The sequence below is a fragment of the Somniosus microcephalus genome, chromosome 14 (genome assembly GCF_052327205.1).
Source record: "Somniosus microcephalus isolate GS21.2 chromosome 14, FLI_Smic_1.0, whole genome shotgun sequence".
NCBI classification, from domain to species: Eukaryota; Metazoa; Chordata; class Chondrichthyes; order Squaliformes; family Somniosidae; genus Somniosus; species Somniosus microcephalus.
In genome coordinates, this window is record NC_141000.1 from 104628005 (window position 1) to 104649158 (window position 21154).

The following is a 21154-nucleotide window of genomic DNA, read 5'->3' on the forward strand; positions in this document are numbered from 1 at the left end:
AGAGAGCAGACGGGGCCTTGGTTTAACGTCTCATCCGAAAGACGGCACCCCCGACAGTGCAGCACCCCCTCCCTGGAATGTCAGCCTAGATTTTTGTGCTCAAGTCTCTGGAGTGGGACTTGAACCCACAACCTTCAGGCTTCAGAGGCGAGGGTGCGACCCACTGAACCACCGCTGACAGCTTTATCACTAAAAGTATACGTATACCAGCTTAGGCACTTGTCGCCACTCCTTCTGATGAATCTGTTTGGCTGCAGCATTCAGGTGGCACGGTTTACTGTATCTGATCTCCTTCCTGTTCCACTTACTGATAAACCTGCTTAGACTCTCACTCTTTGAATGGCCATGTCTGGCAGATTGTAGGAGACGTTCCTTTTGTTAACACTGTCGACTCAGACACGGCTTCTGTTATTTGAGAGCAGTAAACCGCACTTTTGATTGGCCAAGAGTAGAATAAAAATACATACGTTCATTAAATAAAAACAAGCCTGCTGTCCTTACTTCTGAAAAACACATGTCTGGAAAAACAAAGCACCGAGAGATTTTTTTTTAGTGCTCTGTGAAATGGTTAAAGAACATCAGAACACACGCAGCCTACAAGTTGGGAAGGCTCAGGGCACCAGGCACTCCTGATTTTCTTTTTTTTAGCTCATTCTCTTAACGCTTCGAGAACTGAGCCCCTTTGATGCAAAATTGTACAAATTCTGAGTCTCGGCTGCTTAGCTTCAGGGTAAACTGTTAAAATATTCCCTGTGACTCCTGTATGCCTTTGGCGGGACGCTTGAGAATTTAGGTCAAGAGTCAAAATCCTGGACTTCTTTTGGCAACCAGAAGGTCTGATTGATGTATTTTGGTGCACACTCTGTACATTTGGCACAAGATTAATTCACCGTGCCAATGTATTTGAACAGAGCTCTGATAAGAGGCAATATTAGGAGGGATCATATATAGATAAATAGATATTCTCACACAGCTCATGAGAATGCTTTTTTTGGGCCAGTTCAGCCATTCTCTATGCCAGAATCTAGGTGTGGTACTTTACTGGATTACAAGCATTAAATTGTTTGCCCCGAGCAGATTTATGTATCCATTTTGGCAACAAGTGGTGTTTTTTAAAAAAATGTCAGTATTCTTTGCTTGGACGAGTATAGTGTCGTCATATAAAGTGACAGGATTCAGCGTATACTGGAAATGTGAATTGTAGTAAGGGATCCTGTACTTCATTCTGCATTTAGGTGTGAACCAAAGGGCGAGAGCAACCAGCCCGAAACTGTTCACTCAGCTAGAGACTCTGGCCTAGAAATCCGAAGGCGCCGCACCTGTATTTTGTGCGCTAAACAGGTGCCTAGGCCTCCAATATGGCGGGCAGGGAGCACAAGCTCCTTACAAGCCGGAAGTGCACACCCGCCGTATTAGTACAGGCAAAAAAATAGGTGTCTAGTTCCCGCACCTGAAACAGGTGTTAGACCCTTTGCATATGCAAATAAGGGGCCTATCGCCTGTTGGAGGCCCCCTTCTGCAATATTGGTTTGCCCTGAGGCAGACGGTGCCAAAATCAGCTGCATTTTCCCTTAAAGGGACCACTGCAGTCACCAAAAAGGTAAGTTTGTTAAAAATACTTAGCTGAATGTGGAACCGCCTGCCAGCCCCCCCCCCCCGATTATGATCTCGACCCTGCCCCACCATGATCGCCGCCATCGCCACCCTCCCCGATCCCAGCCACCACTACCCTCCCTCCCGATCATCCCCCTCCCAGTCACACCCCTCTCCTGGTTCTCTTTAAGGATTTAACTGGGGGGGGCCGCTGCCGGCAACGCAGCGGCGTGATTTTCCAGGCCTCTTCTCCGACGAGCTACCTGAGGATGCCCATTAGGTGTCCGCAGCTCACCAGTTCGATGATAATGAGGCCCCAAGGCCCGGTATTCAGTGCGCCTCCGGCCTATCCAGTCAGGCACAGGGACCGTTCCCTGCGTCCCCCTTGGTGCCCGTTTATGGCGCACACAAATCCCCCCCCCCGCCGTCTCCATTAACAAGAACTAGTAAGGTTTCATTACTATTTTTATAAATAGTGCAGGGCAATTTGCCCTCAAATTGGATGAGCGGCCCATTCAAATTTTGCACGTGTAGTTTTTACATTGCGAAAGCTGGTGAGCGTCCTGTGCTGGGACCTCATAGACACCGCGCGGCCGCACAGCTTTGAGGGAACACTGGCGCAGGGTGATAGAAGTATAATTAAATTGGACTTTTTACAATTGTCTTGATTTTTGTTCTTTCCCGATTTCATTGAAATCCGATAGACTATGTCAAACATGTATTGAACACGCAGGGTAACATCAGATCATCAAAAGAGGCGTTTCCTCTGAGGTGGCATAAGCTCAGTACAAGAACGCTGCGGTGCGATGGGCCGCCCCTGAGTGTCAGTTCGTTTCTGAAATAAACTCACTGTTGGATTGCACAGTGAGTTGGGGCATTGTCCTTTCAGCTCTGAATTTGAATCCAGTGGAAATCATTTTTCTCTGCTGGATATAAAGATCCTACATGAAATGTGCATTGGAGAAACCAAACGTATATCCTAGTGGGCAAAAAAAAAAACACCCACAGTACAAAAATGGCCCACAGCTTGGCACAAGAATGGTTGGTGTGGAAGGTAAATAAAGAGCAGTAGGGCATGTTCTTCTGGAGTTGGGATGAAGGCACATTTCTGGGGTGGAGTAGAGGAGCTATACCGCATATAATCATGATATACTTCATCTGAAAATGCCTACTGATGACACTGGTTTCCCACCACTGACAGCCCTTACCTGGACAAGCAGAAAACTTCATTAAAAGAGACATTTAGATATATATTTATATAAAAAAGAAAACTTCAATTCTTTCGGCTTAGGACAGGATGGGATAGTTTTTAACATAAAGCCTCACGTAGACTTTGTCAAAGTTTGGGAGTGAGGGGGTGGATGGGTGACTGCACCCCTTTCTCAAATGGGCCCAGCTTGTCTGCTCAGCCATTAGTTCCTTACCCCCACAGGCGGCAAAAGTACCATTACTGCAGGTGCTCGAGCAAATCAGACGTCTGTACCAACACGTGGGATTCTGTAACATGACATTTACTAGTTTAAGCTGGAAAACTGGCGACTTGTGCGTCCTCTTAAAAAGCAAAGTGCACATTTCCTGGTGTGCGTGAATAACTTTCCGCTAAGCCCACATCTGATTCATCTCTCCCTCTCTTTGTTAAGTACAAAGCACCCTTGGTCGCTTTCAGCTGGGTTATGTTAACAGCCAGTCGTGCTGCTGGCTGGGATAAATAGATCTAATCAGTGCCTTTTGGAATTTGTGAGGCTTTTGCAGTGGAATTGATGCAGTTTTGCTCATGCAGGTGCTCTTTTGCTGTGAAATGCATCGACCAGAACACCATGGGGGGAAAATTGGCTCGCGCCCCCTTTGGGGCGATGACTTTGCCGGGGCGCTACTTTTACCGCCCTGCTACTGGAAGCGCTCCCCCTCCCTCTTGGGGTGCTCCCGCTGAATATCGCAGTGCTACGTGCAACAGCGCCACGCGCGCCGGCACATAACGCCGCAGTACTGCAGGCCTTCCCCTGATTAAAGGGGAGGGGCCTAGCGCCCCGACACTAACAGGAATCACAAAGCAACCAAATTTCATGAAAGATGTACTTTACGTAACTTCTAAAAAATAACAAGGGCAGTACCTTTTCCGGCGTATCAAATGTCACACAAAACCTTTGATGTTTTCTCTGATGGTTGCTGCCATTCCTATGTTATAATTAAAGTGTTTTTTGTCCCTTGATTTTCTTTCTGCAAAGTTTCTGCTGCGGTCTCAGTTGTAAAGCAAGCCAACACTTTTGTTCTCCCCCTTTCTCCGCAGATACCAGGCACATACAGCCTTCTCCGCCCTGGACCTATGACCAGTCGTACCCCTATCTTGGGCAGATCTCAACACCCTCTGTTCATCCTGCGACACCCATCTCCCCCGGCCGAGCAAGTGGGATGCCGACAATCACAGCAGAAATTTCCAGCAGGCTTTCAGGTGAGCAGCAGGTCCTCGGAGATCAAACCAGGTCCGCTGGAATAAAAACCACAGAAGTTGCAAAATGTTCTGGGCAAGGTTGCCCCCATGAGCTTACTGCAGGTAGTGCAGGTTGCAGATTAAATTGGAGTGATGGCTAGCTAATGTACACCAGTTTAAATGTGTATACTTATTTAGAAAAATACAGAGGTACCATACTCATTCGTGCTAGCCTAATGAGCTGTGATCGTCGTGACACATTTCAGTATGTACCTGTTATAATATTTATGCTGCAGTTCCATTAAAAACAAATTAGTACCTTAATGATAAACTAAATTTAAAAGGCCTCGGAGTAGTCATTAAGTCTGAAACAGACTTTGACAAATAAATAATTAAAGAGGGTGAAATTCATCTTAATGAGGAACAGGAGAAAGCCTCTTTTTCCTCCTTAGTTGACAATCTACTAACAAAATGATAGGGCCGCGCAAATTCGAACTGTGTGACCTCTGAGAATGCTATATCTTTAGCAGCTTATTAATAATGGAGGAAAACAGGCATTTTATTGGCAGAAGAATTTCATCCATTACTAGATCAGTAACCGCAAAGAGCTGCCGTGATTTGGATCCTTCTTGTCTTAGTTTGTAAAGAGTCCTAAACAGGATTTATCACATGCAGAGTGTTGGATAGATACGCCAGTGAGGTGTGGGGCAGATGCTGCAAAAATCAAGTGTGTTTGAAGGCAGGTCGAGGCTGTGAAGTCGATTTCTGCACTGGAAGTTCTGTGCACTCTCAGGATTGCTGTCATTGAATATTCAGCCTTTAATGGAACTATTCTGGGGCAATGTGAATTTAAAAAATAATAAGCTATTTTAGGTACCAGGGGACAGTAGGATGTGGGTTTGTATCTGTAATTTCAGTGAAGTTAATAAAATGCAAGGAGAGAAAGCCAGCCAAGGAGAACAACAACAACAACTTGCATTTGTATTGCATCTTTAATGTAGGAAAATGTCCCATGGTGCTTTGCAGCAGCCTAGTCAGACAAAAATGGACGCCAAGCCAAAGAAGGAGATATTAGAAGGTGTGACCAAAAGCTTGGTCCAAGAGATGGGCCTTAAGGAGGGCTTAAAGGAGGTGGAGAGATGGAGGGGTTTAAGGAAGAAATTCCAGAGTGTACGGTTTAGACCACTGAAGGCACGGCGGCCAATGGTGAGGCACATGAGGCCAGAGTCGCAGGAACGGAGAGTCTGAGGAGGGTGGTTGTAGGTCTGAAGGAAGTTACAGAGATAGGAAGGGACAAAGCCATGATGGGATTTAAACACGAGGACAAGATTTTTAAATTGTAGGCCTTGAGGAACCGGAAGCCAATGTAGGTTAGCAAAGGCTGGAGTGATGGGTGAGCGGGAATTGTTGCGGGATAGGATACAGGCAGCAAAGTGAAGTTTACAGAGCGTGTTGAGGATAGACGGGCAGCCAAGAGAGCATTGGAATAGTTGACTCTGGAGGTGACAAAGGCATGGATGAGAGTTTCAGCAGCAGATAGGTTGAGCAGGGGCAGTGAAAGTAGGTGGTTCTTGTGATGGGGTACATGGGGTCGGAAGCTCAGCTTGAGGTCAAATAGGATGCCGTGGTTGTGAAGAGTCTGTTTCAACCTGAGACAGTGGCCAGGGAGGAGGATGGAAGCGGTGGCTAGGATATGGAATTTGTGATGGGATATGAAAGGCAATGAGGGAGAAATTGGGGAGCTACAGGAAACTCTCGATTTACCGGCACCCAAACAACCGGAAATCTCGGTTAACCGGCAAAATTCAGGAGTAGGTTCAGTTAAGTTTTTCTTCATATTAGTGGCCGTTTCTTGATTCTTGGCTGTGTAATCGGGGGTTTCTGCACTTGTTGCTAAGCAACAGGGACGCTTGGTCTGTGGCCGGGGTTTTTGCAGCTGTTGCTAAGCAACAGGGAAGCCTGGATCTGTTGCTGTGTACGGAGCTCTCGTACCTTTTAACTATAACTCTCTGTAATCCGGACTTTTTGATAAACCGGCACCACGCCGGTCCCGTCGGTGCCGGATAAAAAAGAGTTTCCTGTAATTTTTAAAAGTTTGAAAAGTTAGCACCAGGTGCTAACGATTTCAAACTTTTGAAAAATTCGCCGTTTCTGCTCCAGGAATGAAGTGGAGCATTAAATCAAGCGTTCCACTTCCTTCTTGGAGCACAGGCGGGGTGGAGACTTCAGCAGCGCTGCACACTGGACCGTGCCGCGCTGCCGCGCTCAAAGGCTCCTTCCCTCCCTTAAAGGGAAGGGCCATCACTGCAGGCTCTGCAATTTAAAAAGTACCTACCTGGACTACCAAGGCAGCCGCAATACCGCGCGATCAGCTGGCACTCAAGCAGTGTGCCAGGCTGATCGATCGCGGGCAGGAACCTGCAAAAACTGCAACAAGAAAGATAAGTTTTTTTTACTTACTCGGCCACCTCGCCTTTAATCATCGCCCCCGAAGCGGCCGGCCGCCCGATGCACGCCTCCTGCAGCTGTCGGTGTTTTCGACCAGCGCTACTGCAGGGGGCGGAAGCCAATTTCGAGTCCGGGGCGTTACCGGGGCGATGCACACGGCGATGACATCACGATCTCCGGGCGAACAACATCGGGCACAATGCCGTAGCGCCGTCACAAAACTCCCACCAAATATAGCGGGAGTCGATGTCAGTGCCGCGCCCGGTCGCAAAGCCATTTGCGCCGCATTAGCGCCCCCCCCGGGAGCACTAACTGGAGACACAAAGGCATCCAATTTCGCCCCCAATGACTTCAGTCTTCCCAGTGGTTAACTGGAGGAATGGCAGCTCATACAAGACCAAAGGTCAGATAAGTAGTCTGACAGCACAGAGACAGTAGAGGGGCCGAGAGAGGTGGTGGAGTGGTAGAACTGGTTGTCGTCCATATACATGTGGAAGCTGACCCTATGTCTTTGGATGATGTTGCCAAGGGGCAGCATGTAGATGAGGAAGAGGAGGGGGTCAAGAGGAGGGGTTCCTTGTGGGAACCCCAGTTAGGTAATGCTGCAGGGGAAGGAAGAGAAGCCATTGCTGGAGATGCTCTGGCTACAATTGGATAGCTAAGAGTCGAACCAAGGGAGGGCAGTCCCACTGAGCTGGACAACATAGGAGAGGTGTTGGAGAAGGATAATGTGGTTGACCACAGGCAGCAGTGCTCCAAATCCAGGCACTAAGAGATGTACAAGAGCAACTTGTAGTGACTCATTCTCCCATGTTTCTCCCTCTATACCTTTGCCACCTCCATACTCAACTATCCAAACAGTTCATCACTGCTTTGGGGACTCTTCCCCTACATAATGTGGGCAATCTCAAGAATTTATCGAGCCAAGAATTGTAAGATCATTTCCAAAGTTAGTCATTGGGAGGAAACTAACAACTTTAGAGGAATGGAGCACCTACAGGTTAGAGGAGGCAACAGGTTTGCCCCGTGAAATATGAGACATGAAAAACAAAAATAGGGTCTTTCCCAAGGGAGAAAAGAATTCTCATTGATAGCTGAGACTTGACGCAGGCCCAGAGGAGACGCTTATATTTAAGACAATCTTCACTTTTATTTCCAATTGTCATTAAAAGATAAAGCCTAGATTCATTAAAGTCCACAACTGTCTGCTAGACGTTGTTGAGGAAGTCATAACTTGGCTCGTTTCACCGTGTCTGTTTGAACAGTCTGGTTGCTTTCACAAAGCCGCCACACCTTGTCTGACAGACATCTCCAGGATTTGTCACCTGTGAAAAAAACATTTTCATCTTCCTGCCAAATCATAGTTACGGTGGATCACATTAATCTGAGTCATACTGGAGATTCTGTCCAACTGGCTGCTAAAAAAAAGTCTCTAGTTCCTTAAAAGGCATTCAATCCTTTGAGTGCAGGTAAACCAGTGCGAGTCATGTAGAGATGTGCAAGTTGATCTCTGTCAAACGTTGAGAGAATTCCTCATCGAAAGGTGCAGAGATCACCGAGGATCCAGCTGGAGTGAGCTCTGTCTACGCCACAGCTCTAAACAAGTGCTGTAATGGGATGGAGAATGTGGAGAATGACAAACCTTAAGTATGAACAACATGTATTTTAGATTCATTTACACTGCAATGTAGGTTATAACAGCTCTTCATTTGTTAGTTGCCAAGCCTGGCTGGAAGTTTTTATTTGGAATTTAGCATCAGATTTTCACATGGATACACACAGACCTCTCACCTGATTGCTCAGTTTCATAGTGCAGTCAATTGTCTCAAGATTGCATTGTCAGCATGGAAATATAAACTTCGAAAACATTGCAAATATACAAAGCGGCTCAGCCAGTTTAGTCACTTTGTACTTCAGTGCATTGTATAAAAAGAACTAAACTGAATGTTACCTGATTTAACTCTTTGCCGACTGGAGTAGCATTCCCGAAGCAAAATTTAAACTGTACCTAGATCGCAGTAGCATTTTTTAATGGGGAGGCGGATAAAGGTAATCGGTTGCTTGTAAAACACTGTGGCCTAGAAATTCGGTGGGCTGCGCCACCAGTTAGCGCCTAAAGAGGGCACTCAGTGGCTTTAGCGCCACTGGCCACGCCTCCCGCGATATTTAGCGGGGCGCTAATGGCGGCGTTAGCCTGTAGCGTTGCGCCGCCACCGATGACGTCATCGGTGTGCGCAGCGCCCCGCTCTCGCCCCGATCGCAATATTTGATCGTGCCCCCCGCTGTAACGTTGGTCGCAAATCGCGACCGGTTCATGGGGCCTACCTGTGGCGGTAGTGGCACAAATTAAGGTGGAGGTGCGGGGCAGCCATTTTTTTCGGTGGCCGCCTGCCAGCACCTCCTCGCGCCGCCATCCCCAGCCTCCTGATCCCCCGGGCAGTGCCGGCTGTGTCCCGAGGGCCCGGCACTTCTCCTCGGTGCCGGGCTCTTTTGCCGGCACTCACGATTGGTCATCGCGCTGGTGCAGGCACCTCCCCCTTAAGAAGGGGAGGAAGGCCTGCAGTACTGCAGTGCGCCGTGCCGCAGCGTGTGGTGCTGCGGCACTTTGCGCTGCGATATTCAGTTGGAGCGCCCCAAGAGGGACGCGGGGCGCCTCGAGCAGCGCCCCGCGTCCCTCTTGGGGCGCGCCAACTGAATTTCCGGTGGGCGCAAGCGGCTCCGTTCACAGCGTTAATTCCGGCGCCCAGGCGAGCCTGGCGCCCTGCCGAATTTCTAAGCCTGTGACTTTAGCAAGGTCTGCATTAGAATGTAGTTTGAGACCTACATTTGTCCTTCTACATAGTGCACGGTAGTCTAGTGCCTATTAGATATGGTCACATAGTGACTATTGGATATGGTCAATTAGTGACTATTGGATATGGTCACACAGTGACTATTGGATATGGTCACACAGTGACTATTGGATATGGTCACATAGTGACTATTGGATATGGTCACATAGTGACTATTGGATATGGTCACATAGTGACTATTGGATATGGTCACAGTGACGATTGGATATGGTCACATAGTGACTGTTGGATATGGTCACATAGTGACTATTGGATATGGTCACAGTGACGATTGGATATGGTCACATAGTGACTGTTGGATATGGTCACATAGTGACTATTGGATATGGTCACATAGTGACTATTGGATATGGTCACATAGTGACTATTGAATATGGTCACATAGTGACTATTGAATATGGTCACATAGTGACTATTGGATATGGTCACATAGTAACTATTGGATATGGTCACATAGTGACTATTGGATATGGTCACATAGTAACTATTGGATATGGTCACATAGTGACTGTTGAATATGGTCACATAGTGACTATTGAATATGGTCACATAGTGCCTATTGGATATGGTCACATAGTGACTATTGGATATAGTCACATAGTGACTATTGTTATATGGTCACATAGTGACTATTGTTATATGGTCACATAGTGACTATTGGATATGGTCACATAGTGACTATTGGATATGGTCACATAGTGACTATTGGATATGGTCACATAGTGACTATTGGATATGGTCACATAGTGACTATTGGATATGGTCACATAGTGACTATTGGATATGGTCACATAGTGACTATTGGATATGGTCACATAGTGACTATTGGATATGGTCACATAGTGACTATTGGATATGGTCACATAGTGACTATTGGATATGGTCACATAGTGACTATTGGATATGGTCACATAGTGACTATTGAATATGGTCACATAGTGACTATTGGATATGGTCACACAGTGACTATTGGATATGGTCACACAGTGACTATTGAATATGGTCACACAGTGACTATTGAATATGGTCACATAGTGACTATTGGATATGGTCACATAGTGACTATTGGATATGGTCACATAGTGACTATTGGATATGGTCACATAGTGACTATTGGATATGGTCACATAGTGACTATTGGATATGGTCACATAGTGACTATTGGATATGGTCACATAGTGACTATTGGATATGGTCACATAGTGACTATTGGATATGGTCACATAGTGCCTATTGGATATGGTCACATAGTAACTATTGGATATGGTCACATAGTAACTATTGGATATGGTCACATAGTAACTATTGGATATGGTCACATAGTGACTGTTGAATATGGTCACATAGTGACTATTGGATATGGTCACATAGTGAATATTGAATATGGTCACATAGTGACTATTGAATATGGTCACATAGTGCCTATTGGATATGGTCACATAGTGACTATTGTTATATGGTCACATAGTAACTATTGGATATGGTCACATAGTGACTATTGGATATAGTCACATAGTGACTATTGTTATATGGTCACATAGTGACTATTGTTATATGGTCACATAGTGACTATTGGATATGGTCACATAGTGACTATTGTTATATGGTCACATAGTGATTTGGATATGGTCACATAGTGACTATTGGATATGGTCACAGTGACTATTGGATATGGTCACACAGTGACTATTGGATATGGTCACACAGTGACTATTGGATATGGTCACACAGTGACTATTGGATATGGTCACACAGTGACTATTGGATATGGTCACACAGTGACTATTGAATATGGTCACACAGTGACTATTGAATATGGTCACATAGTGACTATTGGATATGGTCACATAGTGTCTATTGTATATGGTCACATAGTAACTATTGGATATGGTCACATAGTGACTGTTGAATATGGTCACATAGTGACTATTGGATATGGTCACATAGTGACTATTGGATATGGTCACATAGTGACTATTGGATATGGTCACATAGTAACTATTGGATATGGTCACATAGTGACTGTTGAATATGGTCACATAGTGACTATTGAATATGGTCACATAGTGCCTATTGTATCTGGTCACATAGTGTCTATTGTATATGGTCACATAGTGACTATTGATATATGGTAGTATATTGTTACTGTAGTGGACGAGCAACCCAGAAATGCTTCCTTTCTAACCCCACCATAAATTTAATAAATTCTAGACATTTGTGGGCTGGCGCCAGAAAAAATGACCTTGGAAACTGCCAGATTTTTGTAAAATTCCAACATTTTCACTAATCCCTACCTAGGGATGGCTAATAAATACTAGCTTGTCAGTGCTGCCCATGCCCCTAGAACAATTAAAAAATAGTCGCAGCCTCAGTAAGGCTGAGGGTCATGAAGTGTGAATCCACAACATTCACCAGCAGTCAGCAGGAGAGCTAAAAGTTTGTCACTTAGACTGGGAACTGTGCGCGGCATGCGGTGCACTGAGGGAGGATTCTTTTTTAAATTACTACCTTTAAATCACGCTGTGCAATATTAGTAAAGAATGCATTTGAATTAAACTCCTTTGTCCAGTAATTTTAACAAAACCCATAACATTCTTAAGATAACAGACGGGGGGATGGAGAGGGCGGGGATGATTTTTTTTCCAAATGTGTTAACATGCTTGTTACTAATATCACACATTTCAATATCAACCTCTGTGTTTTTCCTCACTTCTACTTAATAATAGAAATGCAGAGAAAATCCTTAATGCTGTGTTGCATGAGAGAAAACGTTTGCAAACTGAAAAAAGGTATTTGAGACTCGAGAGAGTTAAGCAGCCTTAACATTTCTTGCGCAAGTTCTTTGTTGTACCTCAGCTGATTCTGAGAGAAAGCAAACTGAATAGCTGATCTTTCTGCTTTATGCTGCTATAACAGGTTTGGATTTGTTTAAGAGAAGTAAACAGCACTATTAGAATCTTGCAGGCCTTTGCTCTTGCCTGTCCTTATTTCAAAGAATTTCTGGGATGAGTGCGGCACATTGAGAAAATAAATCAAAGGGCTTTTTGGTTTGATTTCTTCTATTTTTTTTAATGTGTTCTACTGTAGTTATTCAGTGTTTGTTTTTTTCCAAATCTGGGCAACCTTAAACATAAGATTGAACTCTCAAAGCCTTTAAGAACAACTCATCTCAGACACAGGTTGTAGGTTAAATGTTACTCAGTGTTATGGGATCCGAAATAAAATACTGTCTAGCAACCCAGAGAGTTCTTTTCCTTAGTCACACCTGTGCGGTCAGGGGGCGGGGAGATCTGTGTGTGCGGGTTTGTCTGATTGAGCATATGATTTAAATTCTGCCCTTGCGCATCTTATCCACTGTTGCTGAGGTGATTTCCACATTCAAATCGCTCCCATGCATGGTTTGGCTCTCTATATTCACAAATAATTCACTCTCCCCCCACCACCACCCCCTCCCCCGCCCCCGAGACAGCTGTAAAATGTTCAAACTTGATGGTAGGTTTGGTCAAGGAGGAAAAAAATCTCCTCCATGGTGTTTCTTAGCAACGTTTCAACCCGCTCTTCTTTTAAAGTAATTCCCCTTGGTCTCCTGGCACCACATGCCGTGTCCATGAGTGGATCACCTCCCCATGGGACTCTGCCCTTAACACTAAACTATACTAACCGAAGTCCAGGATTGTCTCTCCCCCCCCTTTGATTTTCCCTTGTCATACAATAGGGAAACACTTGGCCTCTATTGCCTTTTACTCTGGCAGTGATGTGGCTGAGATAGGGGCCATCGGTAGTGTAATCACAAGCTACCCTGGTGCACTGCGATGCTGTGCTGTCCTGGCCATTGCACATTTTCAGTGCAATAATCAGAATCCATAAGAGAGCATGAGCACAGTGGAGCCAACATTTAGTTGTGGATCAGACCCGCGTGTCAGCATTTCTTGGTCACATATCCACTGCTAATCCCTGTGCTGAGTGGTTAGTTGCAATATTTGTTCATTCTTGCACCTTATGAAAAAGTTTTGAGTCCTTAGAAGGTTAATCCGTGTATGTTGATGCCTGCTGTAAGAAGATATTTACACCAAATACAGTAGCAGGAAGACTCCCACAGTTAGGTCTCAGACACAGTGAATGTATGTAACTGATTGTTAGCAGTGAACTAACTGGGTCTATATTTCCTTGCAGGTGCCTCTGATCTAACAGCATTTGGCGACCCAAGAATGGGCATCGACCGTCAATTCTCAGCCCTTCCTTCTCTCTCTGATGGTCGCTTCCCAGATCCTCGAATGCACTACCCAGGAGCCTTTGCATACACGCCCACTCCAGTTACTACTGGCATAGGAATTGGCATGTCTGCCATGACAACAGCAGCGCGCTACCACACCTACCTGCCTCCCCCTTACCCGGGCTCTGCCCAAGGTCAAGCTGGACCCTTCCAGACCAGCTCCTCTCCTTACCATCTATACTATGGTGCCTCAGCTGGGTCCTACCAGTTTTCTATGATGACGGGGGGTGACCGGTCACCACCCCGGATTCTACCACCCTGCACTAATGCATCAACAGGATCCAGCCTGCTCAACCCAAACCTTCCCAATCAAAGCGATGTGGTGGACGCAGATGGGAGCCATAGCAACTCGCCAACAAATATGAGCACCACAGGAAGACTGGAGGAAGCTGTGTGGCGGCCATATTGACTATGAAGCATCTTCAACACAATCAGAAAGCCTAGAGACCCCTTCATCAATGACAAAGCAAGTGCAAAATTCCCATTAGATTTGAGAACATTGGGGACACTGCGAAAGCCTTGATCAGGATCATTCAGTGTAAAAGGAAAGTACTGCATTTCTTTGGTTACCCTTTGCCAAGTTTGCGTAGTCAAACAAAGTTTTTGTCGTCCTTTAAGGTTCATCTGAGTTGTTTTGCATCTACTGGCAAAAAATCTTTTTGTCTTGCACCTTACCTTGTATGAAGCAAAACAGTTTTTATTTTATTTTTTTTTTGCCTGATTTGTATTTTCCGTCCTGCTGTCGGCACTGAGAAAATACACTGATGTCGTTGCCTTCAGATCGAGAGAAAACAGCCAGCTTACCTTTTTGCTTGTCATCGTTTTCCTTTCTCATAAAGTTACAGCTCCAGTTTTCAGTCGAATTGATGACTGTGCAGCTAGTAATGCAGGCAGGGCAGATATTTTCTTTTTTTTTACATTGATTTGCCTTTTTGAAAAAAAAAAGCCAAAAAAAGAGACAGAAAACACTTTTGTGAATGAAATGGGGGCAAATTTACATTACAGCAAATATATGCAGCAAAGCTTGACATTATTTTGTGTTACATTTCGACATTGGTGTTAGTTACTTAACTTTCCTACTAGCACATTGCATCCAGACAGGCAGCGATTGCTTGAAAAGCGCCAGGAGCACTAACATTAAAAGTGTATTTTTGTATGTTTTCCAAACGTCTTTTTTTATAGTGAAATTATGGCTGCCTCCCACTGGGAGAGCATGGACAGATAGGACAACCAGCCTTCACTGCGTCTTTAGTAGCTCATTGGTTTTGGGCGAGGGTGGGATTCGTGCTTGATGCAGAATGAGACGCACCAATGCGTTTCCATCCTCGAGGCAAGCTGATGCACTCCTCGCCCAGGCATATTGTAGAATACAACGAAAATCACAAGCAAATTTTACCTATTTTCTGTGAACGGCTGTTCTTTGGTACAGAGCAAATTATCACAGTGACATCTACAGTGGAGGAAAATACATTGGTGGACCCGAGAGCCTTAAATCTTGCACGTGCATTTACAGGTTTTGGGTGGAGTTGACAGCTTGGACCTGAAAGGGTGTTGATGCAGAATGAAGAGACGGTGAAGTTGTCACATCTTACCTTATGTCAGTTGGTTTTCTTCCTTCTTCCAGAGTCAGACGTTTGTCCCCCCCAAGGAGGCATCTCACGTTATTAAGCTTGGTTTGCCCCAGCAGCCTGTTAGTAGTGCTAGTAGAAACGAGTAAGTAGCATTTCCAAGATGGTCGCCGGTTGGCACTTTAAACCGCAGTGGACCCGTTAAGCTTTGCGAACATATATTTGAACGAAGAAAGATGGTCAGCCAACACTGCAAAATCAAATGGCTCCAGGCGTGTCAGGCACCAGAGGAAGACAGGCACGGAGCGGGGTGGGTGGGGGTGGCAGTAGATCTCGGATCCATCTGCGTTCTGCTCTGGTTACTGGACCCAATTGCCAAACAAATCATGGGGTTTATAATAATTGGTTGAATGTTATTTAATTTACATTGTGAGTGTATTATTTCATTTGCTGGTCAACACAAAAGATCATGGGAAAGCAGGACTTTAAATCAACGTTCCAAAGACTGGAACATGATTCAACTGAGGAAGGTCTAGGGCTGCAGGCAGCAAAACAGCTGGATTTGTTATTTAAAGCTTTGGTTTCCAAGAGTTCCTTATTGATTCTTTAAAATATATAAGGGGCATATATGTCTATTTGCTACCTTACAATATTAAGATATGTCAGCTGTCTTAAATATGTATGCAGTGTGTTGACAAAAGACTGGATAATTTACATAATTCTGATGAGCTAAAAATGTTATCGGTTTCTTGAGTCAAGCTCATTATTGTATCTATATTTGTAAATAAGCAAGAGTTTTTTTTCTCAAATGAAATCTTCCAGCTAGTCGTTGCTAGTAAATGTACAGACACCACTCCGCTTCAGACTTTTTTTTCAGACTTTTTTTTGTCAAACAACTTCTCAATTGCATTCGCAAAAATCCTGTAGTTTTTGTTGCTGTTTTTCGAACCTAGATGTTGTAGGTGTAAAGTTACACGCATTAAGAAAGCACTTCCTGTTTACTGCAACCCAGCTATTAGACGCCTTCTTTCCAGCACAGCAGATAACTCCCGCGGTGAATGGTATCCAGAGCGGCTGGACTGCTGCAGGTTTTCTGATGAACATATTGACATTCATACTCTTTGTACCAAAGTTTGTTGAACAATTTCATAGTTATATTGTGGCTGGCTAATAAATTAGTTTGTTGGACAAGTATTGACTTGCATCCGTTTATTTTTCTGCTCCTTGATTTCCACCTCCCTCCTCTCTGCCTCCTCCTCACTCTCCGTCTCTTCCCCTCTTCCCTTTCTCCTCCCTCCCTCCCTTGCCCCTTACCCCTCCTCTCTCTCCCCATCTCCCTCTCTTCCCTTTCTCCTCTCTCTTTCCTCCCCTTTCCCCTCTCTCCTTCCCTCTCTAACACCTCCTCCCTCTACCCCCTCCTCCCTCTACCCCCTCCCCTCTTCCCTCTCCTCTTCCCTCTCCCCTTCCTTTTCTCCTCTCCCCCTCTTCTCCCCTCACTCCTCCCCACTCCTCCAAACATTCACCCTTCCCCTCCTAAGGGCGCTGGCTCACGTTGGAATGTGGATTCTCTCTGGCGCCTTGGCCATGGAGGTGACAGAGCTGAGCCCAATCCTCTTCTTACCCAATGCCCATACATATGCCCTTCCCAGCAGCGACCACGCGGCACTGTGAGATTTACAGTAAGCATTTACAATCTAACAAGAGTCCTACATGTGCTGCAAGTAACACTTTAAATGTGTCCATTCTACAAAAAAAATGTCACGTTTTTCTGGTTGGCTCAAATTTCAAACACACTCATTTCTCAGCACAGCTCTTACAAAATTATTTTCAAATCCCAGGTCTCCTTTCCATCACCGATCATTCTCTGAACTTACACAGGTATCCTGCAACTTATGTGCGCCTCACCATGGCCTAAATGTGATATTTTTCAAAGCATCCTGTCACTCAGGTAACAGTTATCAACTAACTGAACTGCAGTCTCATGGTTTAAGAATATCTGATAGAATTTCCATGTCTGCCGTAACTTCGGCGGAAGATCGACGCAGACCCCAGAGAAATGGCAGAAGCAACCTTTGATACCGTGTCGCTGGGGTTACTGCAGATCTTCCACCATGGTTACGGCAGAGGTGGAAATACTATCTGTGTCACTCCGCTTCCAATCAACCTTTCAGTACAACAATTTCTCTTTCATCTTCCTTCTGGCCAGGAGCTTACCAAATAAATAACAGCATTACTTCCAGAACAAGGCTCCCTCTCCTGGATACTTTCATACTAATGCAACATAAGGGCCGACTTTAATTCCCGGCGGGTACCTCACGTGGGAGTCGGTGGGCCGGCAGGTTTTAATTACTGGGCCGCATTTGAATGCCGCCGGTCAGCTGCTCGGCCATTTCTGGCGGAAAGCCAGAGCTGGCCGTTGGGGAAGGATGAAAATCGGGCAGCCCCGAGACCACCTACTGGTGTCAGTATTAGGCAACAAGGTAAGTCTGGGGATGGGGGTAAGCCTGCTGCTCTCCCCATATTATGAAACACCAGTTGCGAGCATGACGGCTTCGAGGCCAGCGAAAATCGTCTAGAAACTCCCTTAGTCCTCAGAGAAAAAGAAACATGAACTGGGGGAAGGAGAGAGTGAGAAACACAAAGTGGGGGAGCGAGAGAAAAACACAAACTGGGAAGGGAGAGAGAGAGAGAGAAACACAAACTGGGAAGGGAGAGAGAGAGAGAAACACAAACTGGAGAGAGAGAAAACACAATCTGGAGGGAGGGGGAGTTCATGTCAGTCTGTGATGTGCGCTATTGTATAATGTGTTTTGTTCTGGGAGTCAGGCAGCTTTGGTGCTTATCATTGAGGACTGAACCTCAACTCCCTGAAGCTGGGCTTCAGTGGTGGGATGTGGGAGTCAGTGAATTGAATTAGGGTTGGTTTTGGTTTTATTTATTGTTTTTATAACTTGCTGTGAATTATAAAAAGTCATGAAATTGTATGAAAACTTTAGTTAGAGATTACTTATATCGATGATGCTTTTGTTGGATCAGTGGTATTTGGTGTTTCTCATTGTGGTCAATACCGTAGAAACACCACAGAATTAGATTTTATTTAAACATTGATATCTTTCTGTTCTTTTGTGTTCTTTCTTTGATTTATAAATTATGTTATTCATCTCACTAAAATAAAAGGTCAAATATTTTATTCGGGGCTTGGTGATACAGAGACACTCAAACACAGGGGGGAAAGTCACGTGATCGAATGCCATGTGATCAAAAGTCAAATCTCCAGGAATACGTCACAGCAGAGTTGGTAACCCTATTCACATAACTTTCATATAGTGTTTCCTTTCATTTTGTTATCGTTAATTGTGGCTGTGACAGAACTCATGCAGAATATTGTGCAGCTGATGGCCGTAATATGCAATTTGGAGTTTGAAAAACCCCAAAATATTCATTAACAGGAGTTCACAGTGTACATTATGGTGTAAATAGAAATAGAAATCAAAACAATTCTTTACTGATCAGGCAATCCACTAAGTGGAATAAATGGCGATACAGGTAAACCTATCCATAATATTTAGTCATTTTTAAGAAGGACTCTATGCTAAGATAAACTAGTATGAAAAAGATGGATCCAAGCATCTTTTCGTGCCATGACTCGCAGATTAAATCACAGGCAAGCTGCCACCCTGCTTATACACCTAGCATAATATCTCTAAAATTGAACATATCCCCTCTTATCATACTAACCAACATACCTTAAAACAGAATATCTGGTCATTATCTCATTGCTATTTGTGGGAGCTTGCTGTACGCAAATTGGCTGCTACATTTTTTACATTACAACAGTGACTACACTTCGAAAGTACTTCATTGGCTGAAAAGGGGCTTGGGACGTCTTGAGGTCATGAATGGCGCTATATAAATGCAAGCTCTTTCTGTTCAGCCAACATCTACTCTGCATATTTTACAGCATTTACCCTTATATTCCATGAATGGGCTGCCTTTATAGCATTGCATGTGAGAGCTAGTCAGCACCACCTCTCCATCCAGTATTCCATCCATAGCCCATGATAGCATGCCAGTCTTAGCTCAGTTGTAGGGTGTCTTGCCTCTTAAGTTAAGAAGGTTGTGGGTTCAAGTCCCACTCCAGATATTTGACCACATAACCTAGACTGACACTTCAGTGCAGCACCAAGGGAGTGCTGGAGTGTCAAGCACAGTCTGTCCTTCAAATGAGAGATTGAACCAGGTCTCTGTCTATCCTCTCAGCTGGACGTAAAGGATCCCATAGCACCTTTTTTATGAAGAGCAGGGGAGTTGTCCTGGCCAATATTTATCCCCCAACCAACATCACTAAAACAGACAATCTGGTCATAGAGTCATATGGGCTCGATTTTGCCAATGGGGAGCTTTTGGAGGCGGGACTCCCATTTGTCAGGTTTTAGTCCCGCCTCCATTGACTTCTGGCCAACCCACGCTATTTTCCCTTGATTGACCTTGTTAAACCCGCTCAGCGGGCTTAGCAGGCCAATTAAGGGGAAGCCGGTTACAGAGAACGTCAGCGCATGACGTTTCATCTGTCACAGATGAATTGTCATCGTTTGACAGCTCTGTGAAGTGGTCAAGCACTGACATTCTCTGTAATTTAATGAGTTCTTGTATTCAAGACTCATCAAACCTCTTTAGCAGAAATTAGATAGTTGTTGTATTGGAGAATGCAGCGGCCATCTGTCATCTCTGCCGCGGAGATGCGAGAGTCTCCGCATCCCCAACGATTGAAGCCTGCAGGAAGAAACAAAGGTAAGTAAACTTTTTCTAACACTTTCCACTTAACTCACATACTTACCTCTCCACACTTGCACCCATCACTTACCTCCACAGCACACCTAAGCACCCCTCCGACCCCCGCAGACACACTGCTCGCCTCAGTGACCCTGGCCGGTTTTGCAGCCTTCGGGAAGCCCGCACTTGTGTGGGCAAAATGGGGATAATCCTCTTATCTGCCTGTTAACTACCTGTTAACAGGCAGTTAAGTGGCACTAATCCCCTTCCTGCCTCCAGGAGACGGGACCCAACGCTGGTCGGCTACCCACCTCCCGGAAAGATGGCACGCAGGCGGGTTGGGCTTGGGATGGGCACCCGCCCCCAGATTCTGCCATTTTCCCGGCAGTCCCGCCTCCCCAGGGCTGGCAAAATCATGCCCCTAGAGTCTTAACGGCACAGAAGGAGGCCATTCGGCCCATTGAGTCCGTGCCAGCTCTCTGTAGAGCAATCCAGTCAGTCCCATTCCCCCGCTCTAATAGACCATTATCTCAGTGCTGCTTGTGGGAGCTTGCTGTGCATAGAAACATAGAAGATAGGAGCAGGAGTAGGCCATTCGGCCCTTTGAGCCTGCTCCGCCATTCAATGAGATCATGGCTGATCATCCAAATTCAGTACCCTGCCCCTGCCTTCTCCCCATATCCCTTGATCCCTTTAGCCTCAAGAAATATATCCAACTCTTTCTTGAATATATTTAATGAACTGGCCTCCACCGCCCTCTGTGGCAGAGAATTCCACAGGTTCATCACTCTCTGGGTGAAGAAGTTCCTCCTCATTTCAGTCCTAAATGGCTTACCCCTTATCCTTAGACTATGACCACTGGTTCTGGACTCCCCAGCCATCCGAAACATCCTTCCTGCATCTTGTCTGTCCAGACCTGACAGAATTTTACAGGTTTCGATGAGATCCCCTCTCATTCTTCTAAACTCCAGTGAGTATAAGCCCAATCGACACAATCTCTCCTCATACGTCATTCCTGCCATCCCAGGTATCAGCCTGGTGAATCTTCGCTGTACTCCTTCCATGGCAAGAACATCCTTCCTCAGGTAAGGTGACCAAAACTGCCCACAATACTCAAGGTGCGGTCTCACCAAGGCCCTGTACAACTGTAGCAAGACATCCTTGTTCCTGTACTCGAACCCTCTTGCTACGAAGGCCAACATACCATTTGCCTTCTTAA

The 21154-nt window shown here is 45.3% G+C and overlaps 1 protein-coding gene and 1 long non-coding RNA gene across 5 annotated transcripts in view; one reads left to right on the plus strand and one right to left on the minus strand.

Annotated features, from left to right (window-relative positions):
• The window catches only part of runx1 (RUNX family transcription factor 1), a 58631-nt gene extending 42277 nt beyond the window's left edge, over nucleotides 1–16354 (plus strand). For 2 of the 3 annotated variants that reach the window (XM_086007097.1, XM_086007099.1), the window contains 3 exons: nucleotides 3881–4042; nucleotides 12048–12110; nucleotides 13495–16354. In XM_086007097.1, coding sequence (XP_085863223.1) covers nucleotides 3881–4042; nucleotides 12048–12110; nucleotides 13495–14003 — 734 coding nt within the window. In that variant the 3' untranslated portion in view covers nucleotides 14004–16354. The remainder of the gene's footprint in view (nucleotides 1–3880; nucleotides 4043–12047; nucleotides 12111–13494) is intronic. The other variant, XM_086007098.1, reaches the window with a different exon arrangement.
• On the minus strand, nucleotides 3992–17894 carry LOC147107790 (uncharacterized). 2 transcript variants are annotated; one of them, XR_015080872.1, is made up of 3 exons: nucleotides 17377–17894; nucleotides 14399–14522; nucleotides 3992–4078 (listed from the first exon to the last, which is right to left on the minus strand). It is a non-coding gene; the product is annotated as an uncharacterized LOC147107790 (long non-coding RNA). The 2 variants fall into 2 exon arrangements; XR_015080871.1 differs by lacking the exons at nucleotides 3992–4078; nucleotides 17377–17894 and adding exons at nucleotides 7391–8076; nucleotides 15187–15262.
• Nucleotides 17895–21154: the final 3260 nt, after the last annotated feature.